This window comes from Rhamphochromis longiceps, linkage group LG6 (assembly GCF_057381845.1).
Source record: "Rhamphochromis longiceps isolate RC_006_pf linkage group LG6, R_longiceps_female_GT1.1, whole genome shotgun sequence".
In the NCBI taxonomy this organism is placed as follows: domain Eukaryota; kingdom Metazoa; phylum Chordata; class Actinopteri; order Cichliformes; family Cichlidae; genus Rhamphochromis; species Rhamphochromis longiceps.
Genome location: NC_140562.1, coordinates 18950467 through 18970278, shown reverse-complemented (window position 1 = coordinate 18970278; position 19812 = coordinate 18950467). Strand labels below are relative to the sequence as shown.

The window sequence follows — 19812 nt, the reverse complement described above, 5'->3', positions numbered from 1 at the left end:
GATGATACCTGACTCACTCGTCCCACAGGTGTTCGATGAGTTGGAGGTCAGGACTCTGCATCATTTGAGTGCACCCACACTAAAGTGGGAAAACCGTTTCTTTGAGGACAAAGACTTGTATGTAGGGGTGTTTAAACTACGTTTGCATTCCACTACAGTGATGCAGCTGCTGCCAATTTCTGGTACACAACTGTACAAAATATGAGACATTACTCAGTAGCTTTAATGTCAGAATCATCAGAATCAGAATACTTTATTGATCCCTGGGGGAAATGTATATAAAGATATAGATTCCTATCATCTCTCAGGAGGACGCTTTGACTAAATTATGTCCCCCACAAAAAAGCAACAGACCAGAAAGATATTGCCACTGTGTCCCAAAAGATGTGCAAAAGGTTGTTCACCTAAGTTTGGCTAGAAAGCTCTGTAGACTGTATACGCATGCGCGGACTGTAGAGGGGAAAAACAATCGGATCAAGATGGCTTCGTCCATGAGTGGGATGTTTAGCGGCCAGCAGCCTCCTGGTGCACATCCTGTCGGGGGTCCCGGCGGACCGGGCCAGTCGAGTTTTGCTAGTGCCGCTCCCAGGACGCAAGGAAGCAACACGCTGGTGGATGAACTGGAGGCTTCTTTTGAGGTAGGAGTCTTCAGTGCTGGCTTCCTTTAGCTGTGCATGCTAACTGTCGCTAGCAGCTTTAGCCGGTTAGAGTTAGTGTTTGTTTGCTGGTGCTGTTGTACCGCAGGGTGTACCCATTTTACATTCAAGTCCTGTTCTTAAAATTATTAAAAATAATAATAATTATTATTATGAGCAAGTATTGTGGCGTGTAACAAAGTCCCAGCCTCGCCCCCTGTCTGTGCCCTGCTAATTAGCAGACACTTGGTAACAAACACACGGGCTGCTGTCTTTTTTTTTCTAACACCTAAAACACCATAATCCTCCCTCTTTGTCACTTAACTAAAGAAAAAAAGAAAAAAACACAATAGACACACACTTCACACATCATGTACATCTGACTCCTTTGTTGGTTTAATGCGCTATGCTTCTAGCATTAAGCTGGGCAAACACTGTGCGATTTTTTTTTCTTCAGTCGCGTCATTCAGCTCCTGCTCAAACTGTACGATTGAGTCGCAGGTATTAGAAGTTCGTAGGTCACGATACTATACGGCCCGATGCTCTGATGCGACCTGAGTGCTCATACTGTGTCTCTCGCTCTCCCTCTCGGTCTTTCACTCACACAGCCCCCCCATCATCAACTTTGCTAAATTGCTAATGGAAAACATTGAGCAGCAATGTCTATCCAACTCTTTTCACGGTTGTTGCGGTCGTTTTAATTTTGTGACGCCACGTCGAAATGTCTCGGCTGAGCTTGTGTCCAGACCACACGCTGCACTGCCACGCTGAGTTCTCTTTGCACAATATAAATTACACGAAGGATCTTCTCACATGCGTCTAACTGCTTTTGGTTGGGGACCTTAGTTCTTCAAAAATAGCTGTGGTTTTATATTATGAAACCAGTTTCAGCATGTCTTTGGAAAAATTTACAAGATGACAAAGCTTGGAGACAGACCCGTACAAACACTTTCACACAAATGTAATCTCCAAAGAAAAAGGGTACAACCCAGATGTCCCAGTGGATATCCACAGATAAAGAGCTACTATCAAACCTCGCTGCCCGAATGAATGCCATTTATGTGCCAGGTGTTTATCACCTGACATCAGAAACCACTGTGAATAATGCTGCTGTCAGAGTAAATCTCTGCACCCAGTGACAAACACAAGAATGGAGCTCTTTAATGCAGACTGTATTTAAGTTTCACTAAGGCATAAACATAGAAGTAGTTCTAGTTACAGTTTTTTACTAGCATTGATGTCTTTATCGTATTTTTCCTCAGTTGCAAATCAACAGCATTGCTAATTTCTTTGTGTAGGTTGGGAGGCAGGTATTATTCACATATTTTAAAGTTTAATTAATCTATTTGGGGACAAGCAGTCTAGAAAACTGCCTGGACTCAAAGCTGGAACATCACTCATTCCACATCAAATCATCACTTTTTTTTAAAAGAACATTTTCTGCTTAAGCACCTTTGATTTGCTTGAAAGTTTCAGGGTTTGAAATTTATAATGATTGCTGTGAAATTTTAGCTTCATTTGTTAAATACTATTTTAGATATCTAGGCAGTCTGAGGCAGTGTGTGATCAGAAATATCTCAAAAACTTTAAAAAAATAAAAGCATGACAACGTAACAAGTATCAGTTCAACATTTATGGTACAGCAAAATAATTAAGGGAAAAGGGGATTAGTAACTCATTTCATGTGAATAGTTCAGATTTCCATCTCCACATGCCGTAATTAGCAGTCTAGTGCAACACGCTTACCCAAATACTACGACTGCTACGGCATGTTGACTACTGCCATGAATGCTGCAAGACTGTGAACTTGTTTGACTCCCCAAGGCAGATTTCAGGGTGAGAAAAAACATGCTTGAAGTGGGTCAACAGATCATTTTTCTAAAAAGTATCTGATATAGAAAGGTAGCATTTCACAGAAATCATCATACATGTCATAATAATAATAATGGATTGCATTTATATAGCGCTTTTCAAGGCACCTAAAACGCTTTACAATTCCACTATTCATTCACTCTCACACACTGGTGGAGGCAGCTACAGTTGTAGCCACAGCTGCCCTGGGACAGACTGACAGAAGCGAGGCTGCCATATCGCACCGTCGGCCCCTCTGGCCAACACCAGTAGGGTAAAGTGTCTTGCCCAAGGACACAACGACCAGGACAGAGAACCCAGGGATCGAACCGGCGACCTTCCGGTCATAAATGCGCTTCCCAACCCCCTGAGCCACGGTCGCCCCAGATTTTGGACCTTTGATCTTAAAAGTTTTAGCCAAATTTGAGATGGTTGAGCAGAATGTCTGTTATGATTTAAGAATGTTGTCTCTTTTTATTCTTTAGGCATGTTTTGCATCCCTGGTGAGCCAAGATTACGTTAATGGAACAGACCAGGAGGAGATTCGAACAGGTCAGTGAAGCACAACACTTTTATTTTCCACATTTCACATTTTAGTCCGTATGCTGACATGTGTTGTGCTTATTGTAGGTGTGGACCAGTGCATACAAAAGTTTCTGGATGTGGCTCGGCAGACTGAGTGCTTCTTCTTACAGAAAAGGCTTCAGCTGTCTGTGCAGAAACCAGAGCAAGTGGTGAAAGAGGTAAACTATTGCAATGAATTGGGTCCACTTATGTTTCCAATAAATTTCTTTGTTATTTGTGCAAAATAAAATAAACAAATAGTCATGAATGTATATATTATTCATTTTTCTCAATTCGTCAACTTGTCCTCTCACTTCAGGATGTGTCAGAGTTGCGTAATGAACTACAGAGAAAAGAAATGCTGGTTCAGAAGCACTTGACGAAGCTACACCACTGGCAACAAGTGCTGGAGGATGTGAGCGGCCAGCATCGTAAACCCTCAGACCTTCCCCCTCCTGGACCGCTGGCCTTTCTGGAGCAAGCCTCTGCAAATCTGCCCCCTGCCCCTTTAAAGCAAAACTAACACACCACATGTACAGTCACATCATTTGAAACTGCCCCGCTCTCAAAATGTGCTGTTATGCATCCAGTGTGTGTAATAAACCGCCTGGAAACAGCAAAACAGTCGCTTGCCAAAATAAAGACTCTGCAAGGTTGGGATTGACCTGAGTCCGCCAAGGCTGGCTGGAGATGACACAGAAACAAGATATGTGAGCTTGCATTCATCAGTTGTGTATGCCTCATTTGAAGTAATGGGCAAATAAAGTCTGGATTTGAAGGATGGCAGTGTAATGTGACTGTATCTAAAACAAAGAGCACTTTCCTGCAGAAATGTGGGGAGGTTATTACAATATTTCTACAGTTTTTTTCCTCTGTTTTCATTTATGTAAATATTTTCATTGTTGGTTTTTTTTTTATTGTAAAAATAAAATATGATAATTTTTGAAACTATACTGAAGTCTTAGTTATTTTTTTTTGCAGAGTGCATTTTGTGATATAGTGATTGAAACAGGTTTGACCTCGCCCTGTAAAATTTCCAAGGTGTACTCCTCGGGTTTATTGGTGGGTCACAAATGAGTAGTACTCAACCTCTAAAACTAGCTTTGCATCGTCTTCTGATAAAACACTGAACCGAGCCTTTGGTGCAAACCAGAGGGTCAGTGTTTAAATGGCATGGAAGGATAAAAACAATGGGTTGTGGCATTTTGGTTCGGTATTGATACTCCTTTAGAAATCCTTGAGTTTTGTGGAAATTAAGTATTACATCAATAGATGTAATACTTGATATAATAATACTAGACGCACATGAGACTGTTGCTCAAAAAACATAATTTAGAAATAAATTATTTGTCCTCTGTGTTTACATAAAAACAAAATAACATTGCTATCTTGGCATTTTGGTTTAAACAAATCTACCTGCCAACAGCTTTTATTCCAGGTCACCACTACACTGAGTCAGTAGTGAGTACAGAGCATTATGAAAGCATGTTGTCTCTGATGTAATTGGTGTCTTCACACCACAGCAGATTTATTCTGCTCATTCTCACAGCTCTTGCATGTTCACAAACAGTACAGTCAGGCAAAATATCCTCACAGATGGTGCTCCGAGGACAAAAATGTCTACAAATGGGTCTGTGGTCCTGACATGAAGAAACCTGGATTTTGAATGTAATACTAATGTGTTTAATTAGCAGTTATCCACTCTTTTAGTACAGTTTCTGATTGACATGGACTACATTTAACATGTTGTATAGTGTGTGTCTAATGCAGGCAGATATCTAAATTGACAGAAAGACTAATAAAATATATAAATGCTCATGTATGTCAGTTTTTGACTTCCAAAGACATGACTTGGGAGAGAAGAGCAGAACATATTAGTCGCAAGGATGAGATATATGAGTATTTGTGGTCATGTTTGCGAGATACACACAGAATTATTAGATAATGAAGCAATCAGTCTCAATCAGATCTCATTGTGCAGCATGACAATAGCCCCAGGCATGTACTGCTGTATACGGGTTCTGAGTAAGTGTCCAAATAATGAAATAAAAGTAAACTGATAAGTGAGAAATATGATGCCGATGAAGAAAATGTTGACTTACAAAGTAAAATGCTAAAATAAAACTTTGTGCTTGATGATAAATAAAAGTTTTGTAATCCTATGTTTAAATTTAATCAAAATTGTGACTTACTAGGAACAGAATAACAAGAATTTAAGCCAGTAGTGAAAGATATAAAGCTAAAAGACATAGAAAAGAATAAAATAGAATAAAACTTGATTGTCATTGTACATGTACAACGAAATCGTGGGTGCTCCACATCAGCTGTGTTGGAATAAAATATAAATAGTAGACAGCAGGAATAAATAGCATACAGGAGAAATATATACAAAAACAATAGAAAGATACATCGGAGAACAAATTGCAAAGTGCTTCGAAGTAGTGCAAAGAAAATTTTTGTTAGATATTATAGTATAGTATTATTTTATGTGTTTATTTATTTATTTTACTACAAAACACATTGGTCTTAACTGTGCATATAAATAAAACTGACTTACTTAATATAATACTACAAATTTCGTAATAAAATCAAAACAGAGAAATGCTAAGGCAGGTTTAGCATGAGGCAAACACTCAGTAATATGATATCTAAAATCTGAATCCATAGTATCTAAATTCTGCCATGAAAATTTAAATTCCAACTTACTGATTTATAAATTGACCTTATTTAATAAAGTATAACTTAGACTTTAAAAATCTAAAGTTTGAGTCCTTTAATCAAAATCGCGGTAGTATATCAAAATAACTTGTTATAGTTTATGAAAGTAAATCAAACACCTTGAGTCTGTAGCTGAAAATGATACAAACGTAGATCATAAACAGTCAACCAAGTCAAATTTATAACAGGATCAAATTTAGAGTACGAGGTCAAAACTGTGACATTATAAAGCAGTTTCTGATTTACAAAGTCAGATTTAGAGATATAAAAATTTGGGCTTGATGAGAAGCAAAAAACACGTTTCATGTTCTTATTTTTAAACTGAATAAAAAATAAAAAGTAATGCAACAATAATAGGGCATAAATTGTCCATCATAATAAGACCAAACCTGGAGTAAATGATGAAGTCTAAAGTATTTACAGTGTCACTTTACAGTTTCCCCTTGTGATACTGTAAATTATTTACTTTATAATGTAAGGTCCTCTGTTCCTGTTTATGAGCTGTCTCTTTATGAACAAACTGAACGGAGTGTTTGTTCAGTTTCGTGAGTCTCCCACAGCTAGAGGGAGACAGCGCTTTCTTCTGGGACGCCTTGGCTGCTCAGAGGACCGTCTTTACCGACATGTCCTTGTTTGTGCGTTTTAATCAGCGATTGGAAAATAACAGGTATCTCTGTCCGTCCGCCTCTCGCACCCATAAACACCCAGGAGTAATAGAGAGGGGACGCTGAGTAAAAACAACCCCCGTCTGACCCGGCGGTGTGCGCCTTTCTTGCGCGTTTTTCGGCCCACATAAGGAGCAGTCCGCTGGGTACAACAGCCGGACTGAATCGCAACGTGTCTGTGGAGAGTGTCACCGCAGCAGTCGGGCTGTGTGTTTCTATGGAACAGGCTGCTTTAATGGGGCTGTCGTCAGCCCGTCTCTCCGCCTCTGGACAGATGATCGCCGTGATTCACGCCTGAATTTAGACCCATCGAAGACGACACTGTGGATATGGAATGGTGCATGCCGCTGGGCCAAGTTTTCAGCCTCTGAAAAACACCAGAATCATGGACAGTCATCCGCTGTAAGTGCAAAAAGCTGCTGAATCTCTCCCCCCCTCTCTCTCTGTGTGTGTTGACGTTTCCCAGTGGCTGCTTGACGGATGGTGCCGCATTGACAGAGACAGCGGCCAGCCGGTGTGGCTGCTCAATGACCGGGTGGGGAGGACTGATACCCGGGGACTGTGGCTGCAGGATCAGGCTGCAGGCTCTGTGGTGGTGTCATAACGTTGTGCTTGTTGGTCTAACGCCTCTGTTTCTGTTCGTGGCACTGAGGACGTGTGCTTCACAGCCGTGTGTGGGTGTGTGGGTGTATTTGTGACAGAAAACAGAGGAGCAGCATGTAAATGTACATGTTGAATGTTTGATTTCAGGAGAGGGAGGGCAGAGGTGTGCGCTCAGAGGTGCAAATAACAAAGTAATTGTGCGGATTATATATATATATACTTCTAGTCCGGCACAGTTCAGCCAACTTGATCGATCTGTTTTTAATGAATAGTCAATAATGAAGGTTTAAAGTACACACACGATCTTATCAAACACCTTGGGCAGTCAGAAGGTTCCATCTTAGGTTAAGCTTAATCAATGTTTTACGACACACGCCAGAGTCTCAAACATGAATGGAAATCTGTAGCAGGACTTTTCCTGTTCTCTCTCACAACCTCTTCAGACTTATCATGAAACCCTCAGGAGAAGGGCCCCTGAGTAGAGCTGCTGGACTATGGTGCCACCTGAAAGTGCTACTTGATTCATCAGTATAATAATATCTTACACACAGGAGTCATTTTTCTTCTAAATTGTAACTCGTATTTTTCTCAGAACATTTTCGCTATTAATATTGAATAAGCACTTTTATTAGTGCTGCAGTGTTCTTACATTGTTTCACTACTTATGTCAGTGACTGGAGAACTTATGCAGGGTGTGTTTGTATTTTAAGATGTGCAGCATCTTCTTCTCACCTCAGCAGATCACCCGCCTCCATCTCTCCTTATCCCTAGCATCCTCCTCTGTCACACCAACCCTCTGCATGGCCTCCTTACCTACAACCATGAATCTTCTCTGTGATTGTCCTCTTTTCCTCCTGCGTGGCAGCTCCATCTTCAACATCCTTTGCCTGATATATCCACTCTCCATCCAATCCATCTCAGCCTTGCCTCTCTAACCTTTTCTCCAAACTTCTCAACCTGAACTGTCCCGCTGATAAATGAATTTCTAATCCTGCCCATCCTGCTCACTCCCAATGAAAATCTTAACATCTTCATCTCCTTGTCAGTGCCAGCGTCTCCAAACCATACATCACAGCATGTCTCAGTAATGATGTGCAGCATCATACAAATGCTGACTGACTGCATTCTATGTAACTACAAATTATAACAATAAACAAAAACAATATGAATTTGCATGCAAAGCGTATAACTTTGGCAACATTGGCTATGTGCTAAACTGCTCTTTCAAACACAAGTATCAGCAGTGTCTCAGGCAGTGCATCCCCTATTCTAATCATAACGCTAGTGCAACAACAACAGTTAATAATATCAGCAATAATAATGATAATAGAATTTATAGCAGAACCGTTCAGCTTTTACATGCTACAACTGAGAGTCTGCACCTTGTTGATATAAACTAATAATTAAGGTCTTTAGATAAGATTTTAAACAAGACAAAGCACTACCTGATACTGCAGCTTTGACTGGACTGCTAAACAGTTTACAAATGAGCGTTTAATCTTAATTGTGGACTCCTGGGAAGATGCCTTCTTTACGCATGTGAAAATCAAGCTTGGTCCTGATACAGCGCCCTCTGAGTGTGTGCGTGTTTTTTGTCAGGAAATCAGGAAATATTACACCGTCAGTTTCCAAATCAACAGTAATTTATCTTCTCTAGGAGATAAACCAGCCGAGTCGGGGTTTAAAGTGATTGCAAAGACACTTTGGAAAACTTAATGAGAAGTTAAACGCAGTGTCTGATTGTGCTTTTGGTTAAAGCTATGGTGTTTAGAAGTGATTCTAAACAAAAAGATGTCCTCACTGTGATTGCCGTGCACCAGGAGACCCGAGTAGCTCTCAAGTTACGCGTTTTGTGTTCCCTGTGTGCTTCTTGTTTACGTATCTGTACTGTTCCTCTCAGGTGCACTAGACTTTGTCCACACTCTCTGGACAAAGAGGACGGAGTGGAAAGGCACGGTCCCGTCACTCTGAACCCTCGCCACATGAGGAAGGCGTTCAAAGTCATGAACGAGCTGCGCAGGTGTCCCACACTGTCTCTTCAGTTATTTGTTGCCTCGTCCTCACCAAATCCTTTCTGTAAACTGTAACGGTTTCTGTTTCCTACTCGTGCATGTAGCCAGAGCCTGTTGTGTGATGTGACCATTGTGGCAGAGGACGTCGAGATTGCTGCTCACAGAGTGGTTCTGGCTGCTGGGAGCCCTTACTTTCACGCTATGTTCACAGGTAACGGCCCTCCTCCATTCTCATCTATTCGGTTCCTTTCATTGTTTTTAGTGCCTGACACAGTTGCTACCTTTGTGGTGCTGAAAAGCTAACGTGTGCACATGTACTAACAGGCGAGATGGCAGAAAGTAGGGCAAAACGAGTGAGGATAAAGGAGATGGATGGCTGGACTCTGGGCCTGTTGATTGACTACATCTACACGGCGGAGATACAGGTCACGGAGGATAATGTGCAGGTAAACACACACATGCATTAGCTCAATAACTACGGCCTGGACTCACACTGAGCAGGTTTGCAGCATTTGCAGTGTCACACTGGAAACTCGACAGGAAGTGATTTACCTGTAAGGCAAAAATAACATTTCAGTTCAAGCTTTCTCGATGCATTAAAGCTCATTCACATCAAAGGCTTTGTTAGCTTCACACAAAAACACGGTCTCTTTGGTTATCAGGTTAAGGTGAAGAGTTAAACAAACTATTCTGGGTTTTAACCTGCTGGCCAGCTGTGGGCTTTCTGTGTGGGAACTCTGGTTTCCTCCCATGGTCCAAAGACTCATATGTTAGGTTAGCTGATGATTCTAAGTAGATAATATAAGATAAGATAAGATAACTCTTTATTGTCATTGCACAGTCATACATAGTACAATAGTACAATGAAATTGGAAAAACCGTCCTACATCGGCACTACATATAACACAACACGACACGATATGACACATCACAACGTAACAAACAACACAACACAGTATATTAACTTAGTATAAAAAAGAAGAATAAGTGTATGTGTATTGCACACTGTTATTATTGCACATTAATTATTACTGCACCTTGTTATACATATAAATATTATTGTTATTGTTTTAAACATTGTTACCTCCCCCCTAAAAAAGTCCAGGGAGGTATCCAGTCAGGTCAGCTATTTACATTGATCAGGGCTATTGCCCTGTTGTAAAAGCTGTCCTTGAGTCTATTTGTTCGGGACCTCAGCAGCCTGAACCTCCTGCCAGACGGCAGCAGCTTAAACACCCGGTGTCCTGGGTGTGTGCAGTCCCGTAGGATGCTGCATGCCCTCTTGAGACAGCGAGTGCTGTACAGGTCCTTCAGGGAGGGAAGAGGATGTCCAATGAGTTTTTGGGCCATATTGATGACCCTCTGGAGTGCCTTTCTGTGTGCTGTGGTGCAGCTGGAGAACCACACACCGATGCAATATGTCAGCACACTTTCAATGGAGCAGCGGTAGAAGACGGTCAGCAGCTCCTTCTTCAGGTCCATTTTTCTGAGGATTCTCAGAAAGTGGAGACACTGTTGGGCCTTCTTTAAGACCGCAGAGGTGTTAGAGCTCCATTGGAGGTCTGTGTCTATGTGCACACCCAGAAACTTGAAACTGGAGACCCTTTCCATGCACTCCCCGTTGATGCTGACAGGCTGCAGCTCGGACTTCCTCCTTCTGAAGTCAACTACCAGTTCTTTTGTCTTGGTGGTATTGAGGTCCAGGTTGTTATCTGCACACCAATCTGACAGCCTCTGAACTTCAGCTCTGTACGCAGTCTCATCTCCCCCTGAGATGAGCCCCACCACGGTGGTATCATCTGCAAACTTGATGACTGTGTTGTCTGGGTGGGAACTAACACAGTCATGTGTGTACAGAGTGTACAGTAGGGGACTCAGTACACAGCCTTGTGGAGAGCTGGTGTTGAGGCTGAGGGCTGAGGAAAGATGAGGCCCCACTCTAACTCTCTGTACACGGTCTGAGAGGAAGTCTCTGATCCAGCGGCAGGTGGTGGAAGGAAGTCCAATTTCCAGCAGTTTAACTATTAGTCTGTCCGGGAGTATCGTATTGAAAGCAGAGCTAAAGTCAACAAAGAGCAGCCTGGCGTAACGGCCCTGCACTTCCAGGTGAGAGATGGTGGTGTGGAGCGTTGTAGCAATGGCATCTTCAGTTGATCTGTTAGCTCTGTATGCAAACTGGAGTGGGTCGAGTGTGGGTGGCAGGCAGGACATGATGTGACGTCAGACCAGTTTCTCGAAGCACTTCATTATAACAGGTGTTAGAGCAACTGGTCGGTAGTCGTTGAGGTATGCTTTGGCAGTGGGACAATTGTGGCTGACTTTAGACACGGCAGGATGCAGGACTGGGACAGTGAAGTGTTGAAGATCTAGTGAAGACTGTACATGTACATGTACATGATATCTTTCATATTTTCCATATTATGTCTTCACACTTCTTAAGCTTTTCTTATCTTGAGATAACTATGGATCAGGAGGTAAAGCAGGGTGACTACTAATCGAAAGGTTGGTGGTTTGATCTTACATTGCTAACACTGGTAGGCTCAGTGTTTTTGGTGTTGTGGCTCAAGCAGTCTTTACTAATCGAAGGGCTGGAGGATTGAAATCTTCTAACTCAGTAGGAAGTCGTGTATTATGATCAGGGCTTATGGTTGGGTTAAGGTCTGGAGTCTGGAGCCCTGTCGCAGGGCCAGAAGCTAGAGAGACAAGGTGGTGCAGCAGTTAGTACTGTTGCCTCACAGCAAGAAGATCGTGGCTTCTAATCCAGTCTGGGGCCTTCAGTGTTTGCATGGGTGCTCTCCTGATACTTTAACTTCCTCCCACAGTCCAAAGACATGCAGTTAGTGGGGCTGGCTTAACTGGTAATTCTAAATTGGTGTGAGTGTGATTGGAAAAATCTCCTGGGTTTCAGGAAAAATCTAAAACTTGCATCTGTATTTAAATAAGGCTGTATTTAATATTGGGTGTCATTTAAAAAAAGATGACACTGACCTGGATAACTAAGTTTTTCTGACGTAAATATTTCTGAAATGCATTCATGAAACGATGAAATGTGATTTAATCAGGCTTTTTCTCTAGAAGTTTTCTACTTGCTTTAAAACCCACGAAATTAAACCAGAAAAGCAGTTTCCATCTTTGAATAGATTTTTTTTAAACTTGGGAAGGATCAGATCACCACAGTGCAAATAGAGGCACTATAAAAGATGCACGTACAGCATGTGATCACTTTGATTGGTAGCTGTGCTCTAAGCTCAGCTGAGTTTATTTTTAGGTTTTCACTTCTCTCTTGGTCTAAAAGTTGAAAAAGACTGGAACAGTTTCATCAACGTAAACTGTCAGTGAGTCAGAGATTGCTCTTCTGCACACCAGGTCAACCTGTCACCGCTCTAAATGTACTGATCTGTACGCTGTGGCAGTAAAGCCGAAACCTGTGTGCAAACCTCGTGTTCTTGTTTCTCAGGCGCTGTTGCCTGCAGCGGGGCTGCTCCAGCTGAACGAGGTGAAAAAGGCTTGCTGTGAGTTCCTGAGCTCTCAGCTTCATCCGTCCAACTGCCTGGGAATAAGAGCCTTCGCTGACCTACACGCCTGCTCCCAGCTTCTCACGCAGGCTAACAGCTTCGCAGGTTTGTGCGTTCAAAAGTCTGCACGTGTGTGGCAGCACTCCCTGTTCCTTTATTTAAACGAGTCCGCGTGTCCGGGAGGATCTGGGGAGACAGAATGAGAACAGGTGTAATTAATGAAGTTGTGGAGAGAAGCAGCTGTGTTTATCTGCAGTTTGTGCCCGCAGAGCAACATTTTACAGAGGTGGTCGGGAGTGAGGAGTTTCTTAATTTGGGCATGGAGCAAGTGTCCAGCCTTATCGCCAGCGACAAGCTCACCATACCCTCAGAGGAGAAGGTACGCTCTCTCGTCGTTCTCATTTTGCACGTATAGCAGAAGTAGAGTAAAAACTTTACAATGATTTGCGTGTGCCTGTGTGCGCTGGTGTGCAGGTTTTTGAGGCCGTCATAGCTTGGGTCAACCACGATAAAGACGTCCGCCAGGAGCATTTGGCTCACCTGATGGAACATGTCCGCCTGCCGCTCCTCTCCAGAGAATACCTGGTGCAGGTGTGTTTAGCTGCTGTTCTTTAATCTGCACTTAAATGAAGTAGAGTTAAAGTTTTATGCACTGTCAGCTGCCAGTAACCTTTTGTGTGTCATCCTTTTTTAAAAAAAAAAGAAAAAAGAAACTGGGCTGGTGTAAAGCCTCCTTAATGTTTTTTTTCCCCATCTCTTTGAGTGATGTAGAAAAGCACTATATACAGAACATGAACCACATGTAGGTCAGAGAAAGAAAAACGGCAGGAAAGGGTGATTAAAAGTGAATTCAGTAAAAAATGTGGGAAATAAAAGATGAAAGAGGGGCTGACAGGAATAAGGTGCCACAGTAAATTATGAATGTAGACAATGTACACAATATAATGTAATTTATACTTTTTAAAGACCAGACTCGTGCGAGTGCAAACAGTGCAGCAGAGCAGTGCTTCAACATTCAACGATGGCCTGTTTTATTGTTTCTGGGACGTTCAAACAAGCTCACGCAAGAAAGGCTTTCTAATTCTGTCATCTTGCTGGTGAGGTTGGTTATGACAGGAAGATGTTGTGTGTCTGTGTGTCTCTGTGTGTACACTTCACTGATGTGTTGAAGATATGTATAAAAAACAAACAAACTATGATGTAAAGTGAATGTGTGCTTCACTTGTCAGAAAGGGCACTTTTATTGAAAGTGATGAAATTAAAAATATAAATGAATGTTTATTTTTCTTTGTCACTTCTGTTGCTTTAAAGAAGTGGATTTGATTATTTCTTGGTGCAAAACTGAGTGCAGTGTTTGCTGTGGCTGAATCGTTTTTACAGTAAAGTGGCAGCGGCTGAAGTCCTTTAGCATTTATTTTTTTACTGAAAAAACATCATGACCTTGTACAAATACCAGTCATTTCCTGAATATTAAAAAAAAATTAGTTAACAATGCCTGCTGACAGTATTCAGTTTGATATAAACACACTTTGGCTTATATATTTTATAAGCCAAAGATTTTTCACTTTCTTATGGGTTTTTCTTATGCTGACTTTAGCTCAGAAACATCACACTCACTGCGATGTACTGTAACGGTAAATCATGCAAGCTGATCGGTTCCTCCCTCACTGTTCACTTGTGTCAGCGGGTGGAGGAGGAGTCTCTGATTAAGAACAGCAGTGCCTGTAAAGACTACCTGATTGAGGCCATGAAGTACCACCTGCTGCCGGCCGACCAGAGAGCTCTGATGAAGACCGCCCGCACACGCATGAGGACTCCAGCCTGCTGTCCTAAGGTACTAACACACTATGAACACTTACATCCACATCAAAACAGCATGTGATCTTGTAATGGCATCGCTGTTGTGCGTAGGTGATGGTGGTGGTTGGCGGTCAGGCTCCTAAGGCCATTCGAAGTGTTGAATGTTACGACTTTGAGGAGCAGCGATGGTACCAAGTGGCTGAACTCCCAACTAGGAGGTGCCGAGCAGGTAGGAAACCCTCAGTAATCATAATAAATGAGCTGAAGAATGTCACCAGTTTGATTCTCATCCTACCAGGATTTTCCCAAGAAAAAGTGAGAATAAAAAATACATAAAGTTTTATGTCACTCAGCACTGATCAGGAGAATGAAAGATGTTTTAAACTTTGTGTTCTCTCTCAGGTGTGGTGTATGTGGCTGGATGCGTGTACGCGGTGGGCGGTTTCAACGGTTCTTTGCGCGTGCGGACGGTCGACTGTTACGACCCGATGATGGACCGCTGGACGAGCGTGAGCAGCATGCAGGACCGTCGATCGACGCTCGGGGCCTCTGTGCTCAACGGACTCCTGTACGCTGTTGGAGGCTTTGACGGCAGCACAGGTCTGCTGCTACGCTTTTTTTATTTGTGTGGTCGTGACATCAGCGTGTGACGCCAAATGTCCTTTAAAAATGTGACAGCAGAGAATTTTCAAAATGTTTGACTGCTGTATTTTTGATTGACGCTCTGCGTGTTTGCAGGTCTGTCTACGGTCGAGGCGTATAACGCTAAGACAGACGAGTGGTTCCATGTGGCGCCCATGAGCACCCGACGCAGCAGTGTAGGAGTCGGCGTTGTCAATGGTGAATATGATTCCCAAACTAAAATTAGCTTTTAGAAATAGAAGGTGAAAAAAAAACTAAGGAAAAACAGCTTCAGTAGAGCTCATATTTTTCTTTTTTAAAACAAACCACTATTACAAAATACTACAGTACTACGATATATACTATGGCAAGAGCGGTGTGATTAAAAATATCATAGTTCCTCCATCACTTGTGTCTTTTATCCGCCCCTGCACCTCGTTCTAAATTATGGATTGCATGTTTTTCAGGGATCCTTTATGCTGTTGGAGGTTATGACGGAGCCACCAGGCAGTGTTTAAGTACAGTAGAAGCTTACAACCCTAAAAGCAACACGTGGAGCTATATAGCAGAGATGGGAACAAGACGCAGTGGAGCAGGTGTGTCAACTTTTGAAGTTATTTGTGTTTAAAATACTAAATGGAACAACTGATCTTTTTGTCAGTACAAATCTTTACTGAAGCTTACTTATAAAAGAGGACTAAATGAAAAACATTGCACAGTGTGATCTCTAGTAAGTGCATGTCCAATGCCTTCCTCAGGTGTGGGTGTATTAAAAGGTTTACTTTATGCTGTGGGGGGCCACGATGGTCCATTGGTGAGGAAGAGTTGTGAAGTTTATGATCCAGCCACTAACAGCTGGAGACAAGTAGCTGACATGAACATGTGTCGACGTAATGCAGGTAAGCAACACGGCGTGTGTTCACCAAGCAGCCTCGGATGTGTGGTGCTCTTGTGTTAGATGTCTTTTAATCGTTGTGCGTTTGTGTGTGCAGGCATGTGTGCTGTAAATAATGTACTCTACGTGGTGGGAGGAGATGACGGAAGCTGTAATTTGGCCTCGGTGGAGTTCTACAATCCGATCACTGACAAGTGGACGTTACTGCCGACCTGCATGAGCACAGGTCGCAGTTATGCAGGTCAGCGCTCCACATATGGAGCCACACAGTTTTCAATGCTTTCTTGAAGTTGGCTTTTGTTATTTCTTGTGGTTACTTGAGCCATACTGTGCAGAATGATTTACAAAGGGGCGCTTTATATTGTAAGGTAGAGGCCCTGCAATAACATAGAGAAAACTGCAACAATAAAATGAATCCTCTATGAACAAGCAATTAGCAATAGTGGGAAGAAAAAACTCCCTTTTAACAGGAAGGAAACCTCTGGCAGGACCAGGCTCACAGAGGGGCAGCTATCTGCCGTGACTGGTTGGGGGTGAGGAGAGGAAAACGGGACAAAAGACACACTGTGGATGAGAACCACTTAATAATAACTAAAGATTCAATCCACAGAGAGTGAAGAAGAAACACTCAGTGCATCATGGGAAACCCCCAGCAGCTTAGAGCTATTGTAGTGCAACTAAAAGAGGATTCAGTCACCTGATCCAGGCCATCACTATAAGCTTTACCAAAAATGGAAGCCTGTTGTATAAGAAAACGAGGATATAGTTGTTTGAACTTATTTTATTTCTGTTACTTCAGGTGTGACTGTGATTGACAAGCCCTTATGACTGCTCTAAACACCTGCCGCTGATTGGGAGCTGAACGTATTCTCCTGCTGAATACTGATCTTGGATCTGTCTACGATGCCAATGCTTCAAATGTTGGGCAGCATTAGCTTAGGCACTGACGAAGATGAAGGAAATTACAAGAATGTTGTTGAAGATGACGAGGATTTTTGCACTTACCTGAATGGGGGGAGCTGTAACCAACAAGGGGATCAAACCTGTGTTTTAACCCCTCCCATCTCTCGTGGCAGGACCGCAGCAGTGACTGGACAAAGCTGTTTGAAGCATCTGTGTACCACTGCAGTGCCACAGAAACGCTACTGATATGAAGCTACTTTAACTCCAGAGTTATTTTAACATTAGTAATGTTAGCTCAGAGAAAGACCACTGGCCTGCTCCATGGGAGAGGAAGGCAGAGAAGGACCATTTGGGACTGAAATGGGTTTCTCTTTCATTTTTTAAAAATCCTATTGAGAAGTGAGTTGTGTGTGCGTGTGTGTCTGTTTGTGTGAGGGCTCGTGTGTGTGTGTGTGTGTGTGTGTGTGTGTGTGTGTGTGTGTGTGTGTGTGTACGCTAGCATTTAAAGGTGCTCTGTTGCTTGCACATGTGAGCATGTGTGTTCGTGTGCATCTGGTGTGGTGACGCCTGGTTCGATGCCGCATGAACGCACTCCGTGTGACCTCCGATCTTTTACAGTGTTGCAGGGTGGCTGCTCAAGAGTGCCTGAATGTCAAAGTACGTTCTGTCTCCCCTTCTCCTCTATTATGCCTTCAGTACTGTTACTGGACAGAGAGTGGCTGCTGGTCTGGGATAGAAAACACACATTTTGACTTCGGGTAGGATGCGATGGCTGTGTTAGCTCGCTTTCAACCAGAACAGCAACGTGAGAAGCAGCTGTAGCAGGTGACGGCGTACAATTATTCTGGAGGAAGCTGACTTTGATTGGAGCCAGGAGCCTCGTTCACCTTGCCAAAAAAACAAAACAGTGATCGGTAGAGGGGAGAAAAAAAATACAAAAACCAGTTGGATGTGTCATCTGGCAGCCATATTTAGTGTGGTTGTAACCACTCATGACAACAGCAGGCTGAACTCACTGCATGGTTCCTGTCTCTAACCTGCTACCCTCCAAACCGTACCCTCTTCTCGTTCGGTGTAGCAACTGTATTAACTACTGCACACCCTGACATACTATGAATGTGCCAATTTTAATATGTCTCTTCTTTTCTGTCTCTCTTTTATGACTCTTCTTCACTAATCTGTTCTCTCTTTCTGGAAAGTGACCAAACTTACTGTTGAGTTTCTTTTGTTTCTTCAGTCTCTCGCCTCTCCTACTATATTGCTACTTGGTATCGCTTGGTATCGCTGTTTCTTGTCAGTGTATTGAGGAATGTCATGTAGGCTAATGACTTTGACAATGTTTCACTACTTGTTTTATATTATCATTAATAAATATGCTTCTTGTATTTAAAGCTGTGAAATGATATAATCCGTTTTTAATATTTTGCCAAATCAGTAAAACCTTGAAATGGAAATTCCTGTGTGTGTGATGCTTTACTCCTGTTACAAAAACTGATATTTCATAATGCCCAGTGTCCCTTTTGGTCATTTCTCATTAGTATATCTGGTACAAAATACACTTCATGATGCTTTATTCTGTTTTAAAGGCAAATATTGTATTTTCTTTCTCCTTTAAATGTATTGATGGAGCAAATAGAGTAACACAGAGCGTTTTTTAAAATCTTTTTTCCTTTTTTTTTTTTTTTTTTTTTTTTAAATTGACGCATTAGATGCATTAGTAATTTAAATTTGCCAAAAATACTTCTGTTTCTTGGACTGTAGGGCTTTTATAGTGTGGTCTACAGTTATGTCCAGTTAGGCAAAACAATAAAATTAGTTTGTTGTACAATGTATACCACCACGGGGAATTTTAAGCCAAGCAGTTAGGATTTGATTGAAGGGGTTTAACAAAAGTGTTGTATTAACTGTTTGGTAATTACAGGAATTTTATTTTTATGCATAATCCCCCTATTTTCAGTGGCTCGAAAATAATTGAATTATTGGCTTATGAACAGTTTTGTTGTGCAGTAAAACACTTTCCCTCTTTCTTTTTTTTAATGTCGCAGCAAACGCATCTGAAGTTTTAATTCAGGGTGTTGAATTTTTATTCTATAGATTTTCACTGTAATTATCAACACAAGGCCCAAAGAGCTATCGGTGCAAGGTAGGCTGAAAAAAACTAAATAAATCTACCACACAGAGAGCATAATGTTTAGTGGTGACATCCTTAATCTGGTACATTGTTATAACAAAACAAATGAATATTAATGTATATAACAGTTAAAAGCAACTTCACAACACCTAACCAAGTCAAGAACTCTCTCCAGGAGGTAAGTGTATCACTGTTAAAGCCTATAGTTAAGAGACCTCTTTATCGATAGAACCACAGAGGGTTTATAACAAGGTGCAAACCACTAATTACACTCAAGAACATAAAGGCCAGATTAGGCTGTTCTGGGGAAACAGTCTGAAGAAAGAAAATCAAGATGAACTTGTACCAAAATGATGGAAAGAGAAAAGTATGGAGGGGGAAAAAGGAACGGCTCAGCGTAACACATCGGTCAAACATGGTGGACGCAATAAATTAAGAGTGTTTATTGATGGTATGACTGCTGATTGAAACAGCAGGATGAACTGTGATGTGCACAGGACTACAGACTCTGCTCAGATTGAGACAAATGTTGTAAAACTGATCAGATAGTGCTTTACAGTGTAAATGCTCGTAAGACAAAGGAGCTGATAGTGGACTTCAGCACTAAGCAGGAGAGGAACTACCAGACCCCCGTCATCAACGAGTGCCCAGTGGAGAGAGTGGACAGCTTCAAATACCTCGGAGTTCACATCACGCAGGACCTAACATGGTCCTGTCACATCAACACCGTGGTGAAAAAGGCCCGACAGCGTCTCTACCACCTCAGACGCTTGAGAGACTTCCAACTGCCCTCCAAGGTGCTCAGGAACTTTTACTCGTGCACCATAGAGAGCATCCTGACGGGAAACATCTTAACCTGGTTCGGGAACAGCACCATGCAGGACAGACGAGCTCTACAG

The 19812-nt window shown here is 42.1% G+C and overlaps 2 protein-coding genes across 2 annotated transcripts; both read left to right on the top strand.

Annotated features, from left to right (window-relative positions):
• Window positions 1-426: 426 nt before the first annotated feature.
• med28 (mediator complex subunit 28) lies at window positions 427-4001 on the top strand. Its single transcript, XM_085409563.1, has 4 exons — window positions 427-638; window positions 2972-3038; window positions 3117-3229; window positions 3370-4001. The coding sequence occupies exons 1-4, from the start codon at window positions 480-482 to the stop codon at window positions 3571-3573; spliced, it is 543 nt and encodes a 180-aa protein (XP_085265689.1). The 5' UTR covers window positions 427-479; the 3' UTR covers window positions 3574-4001.
• A 2384-nt stretch (window positions 4002-6385) lies between these two features.
• klhl2 (kelch-like family member 2) lies at window positions 6386-18230 on the top strand. Its single transcript, XM_085409561.1, has 15 exons — window positions 6386-6835; window positions 8937-9056; window positions 9153-9259; window positions 9373-9494; window positions 12506-12668; window positions 12833-12942; window positions 13038-13154; window positions 14248-14397; window positions 14475-14592; window positions 14766-14963; window positions 15102-15203; window positions 15452-15580; window positions 15743-15883; window positions 15977-16120; window positions 16679-18230. Exons 1-15 carry the CDS (start codon window positions 6768-6770, stop codon window positions 16705-16707), a joined length of 1818 nt encoding a protein of 605 aa, XP_085265687.1. The 5' UTR covers window positions 6386-6767; the 3' UTR covers window positions 16708-18230.
• The last annotated feature ends 1582 nt before the right edge of the window (window positions 18231-19812 follow it).

What these genes read in the sequence shown, in the direction of transcription:
- klhl2 (XM_085409561.1), top strand. Translation starts at nt 6,768, where the DNA reads ATGGTGCATGCCGCTGGGCCAAGTTTTCAGCCTCTGAAAAACACCAGA. An exon ending in CTCCAGCCTGCTGTCCTAAG is followed by an intron (nt 14,398 to 14,474) that starts GTACTAACACAC and finishes TGTTGTGCGTAG; the next exon opens with GTGATGGTGGTGGTTGGCGG. An exon ending in AGGCTTTGACGGCAGCACAG is followed by an intron (nt 14,964 to 15,101) that starts GTCTGCTGCTAC and finishes GCGTGTTTGCAG; the next exon opens with GTCTGTCTACGGTCGAGGCG.
- med28 (XM_085409563.1), top strand. Translation starts at nt 480, where the DNA reads ATGGCTTCGTCCATGAGTGGGATGTTTAGCGGCCAGCAGCCTCCTGGT. An exon ending in CCAGGAGGAGATTCGAACAG is followed by an intron (nt 3,039 to 3,116) that starts GTCAGTGAAGCA and finishes TGCTTATTGTAG; the next exon opens with GTGTGGACCAGTGCATACAA. An exon ending in CAGAGCAAGTGGTGAAAGAG is followed by an intron (nt 3,230 to 3,369) that starts GTAAACTATTGC and finishes CTCTCACTTCAG; the next exon opens with GATGTGTCAGAGTTGCGTAA.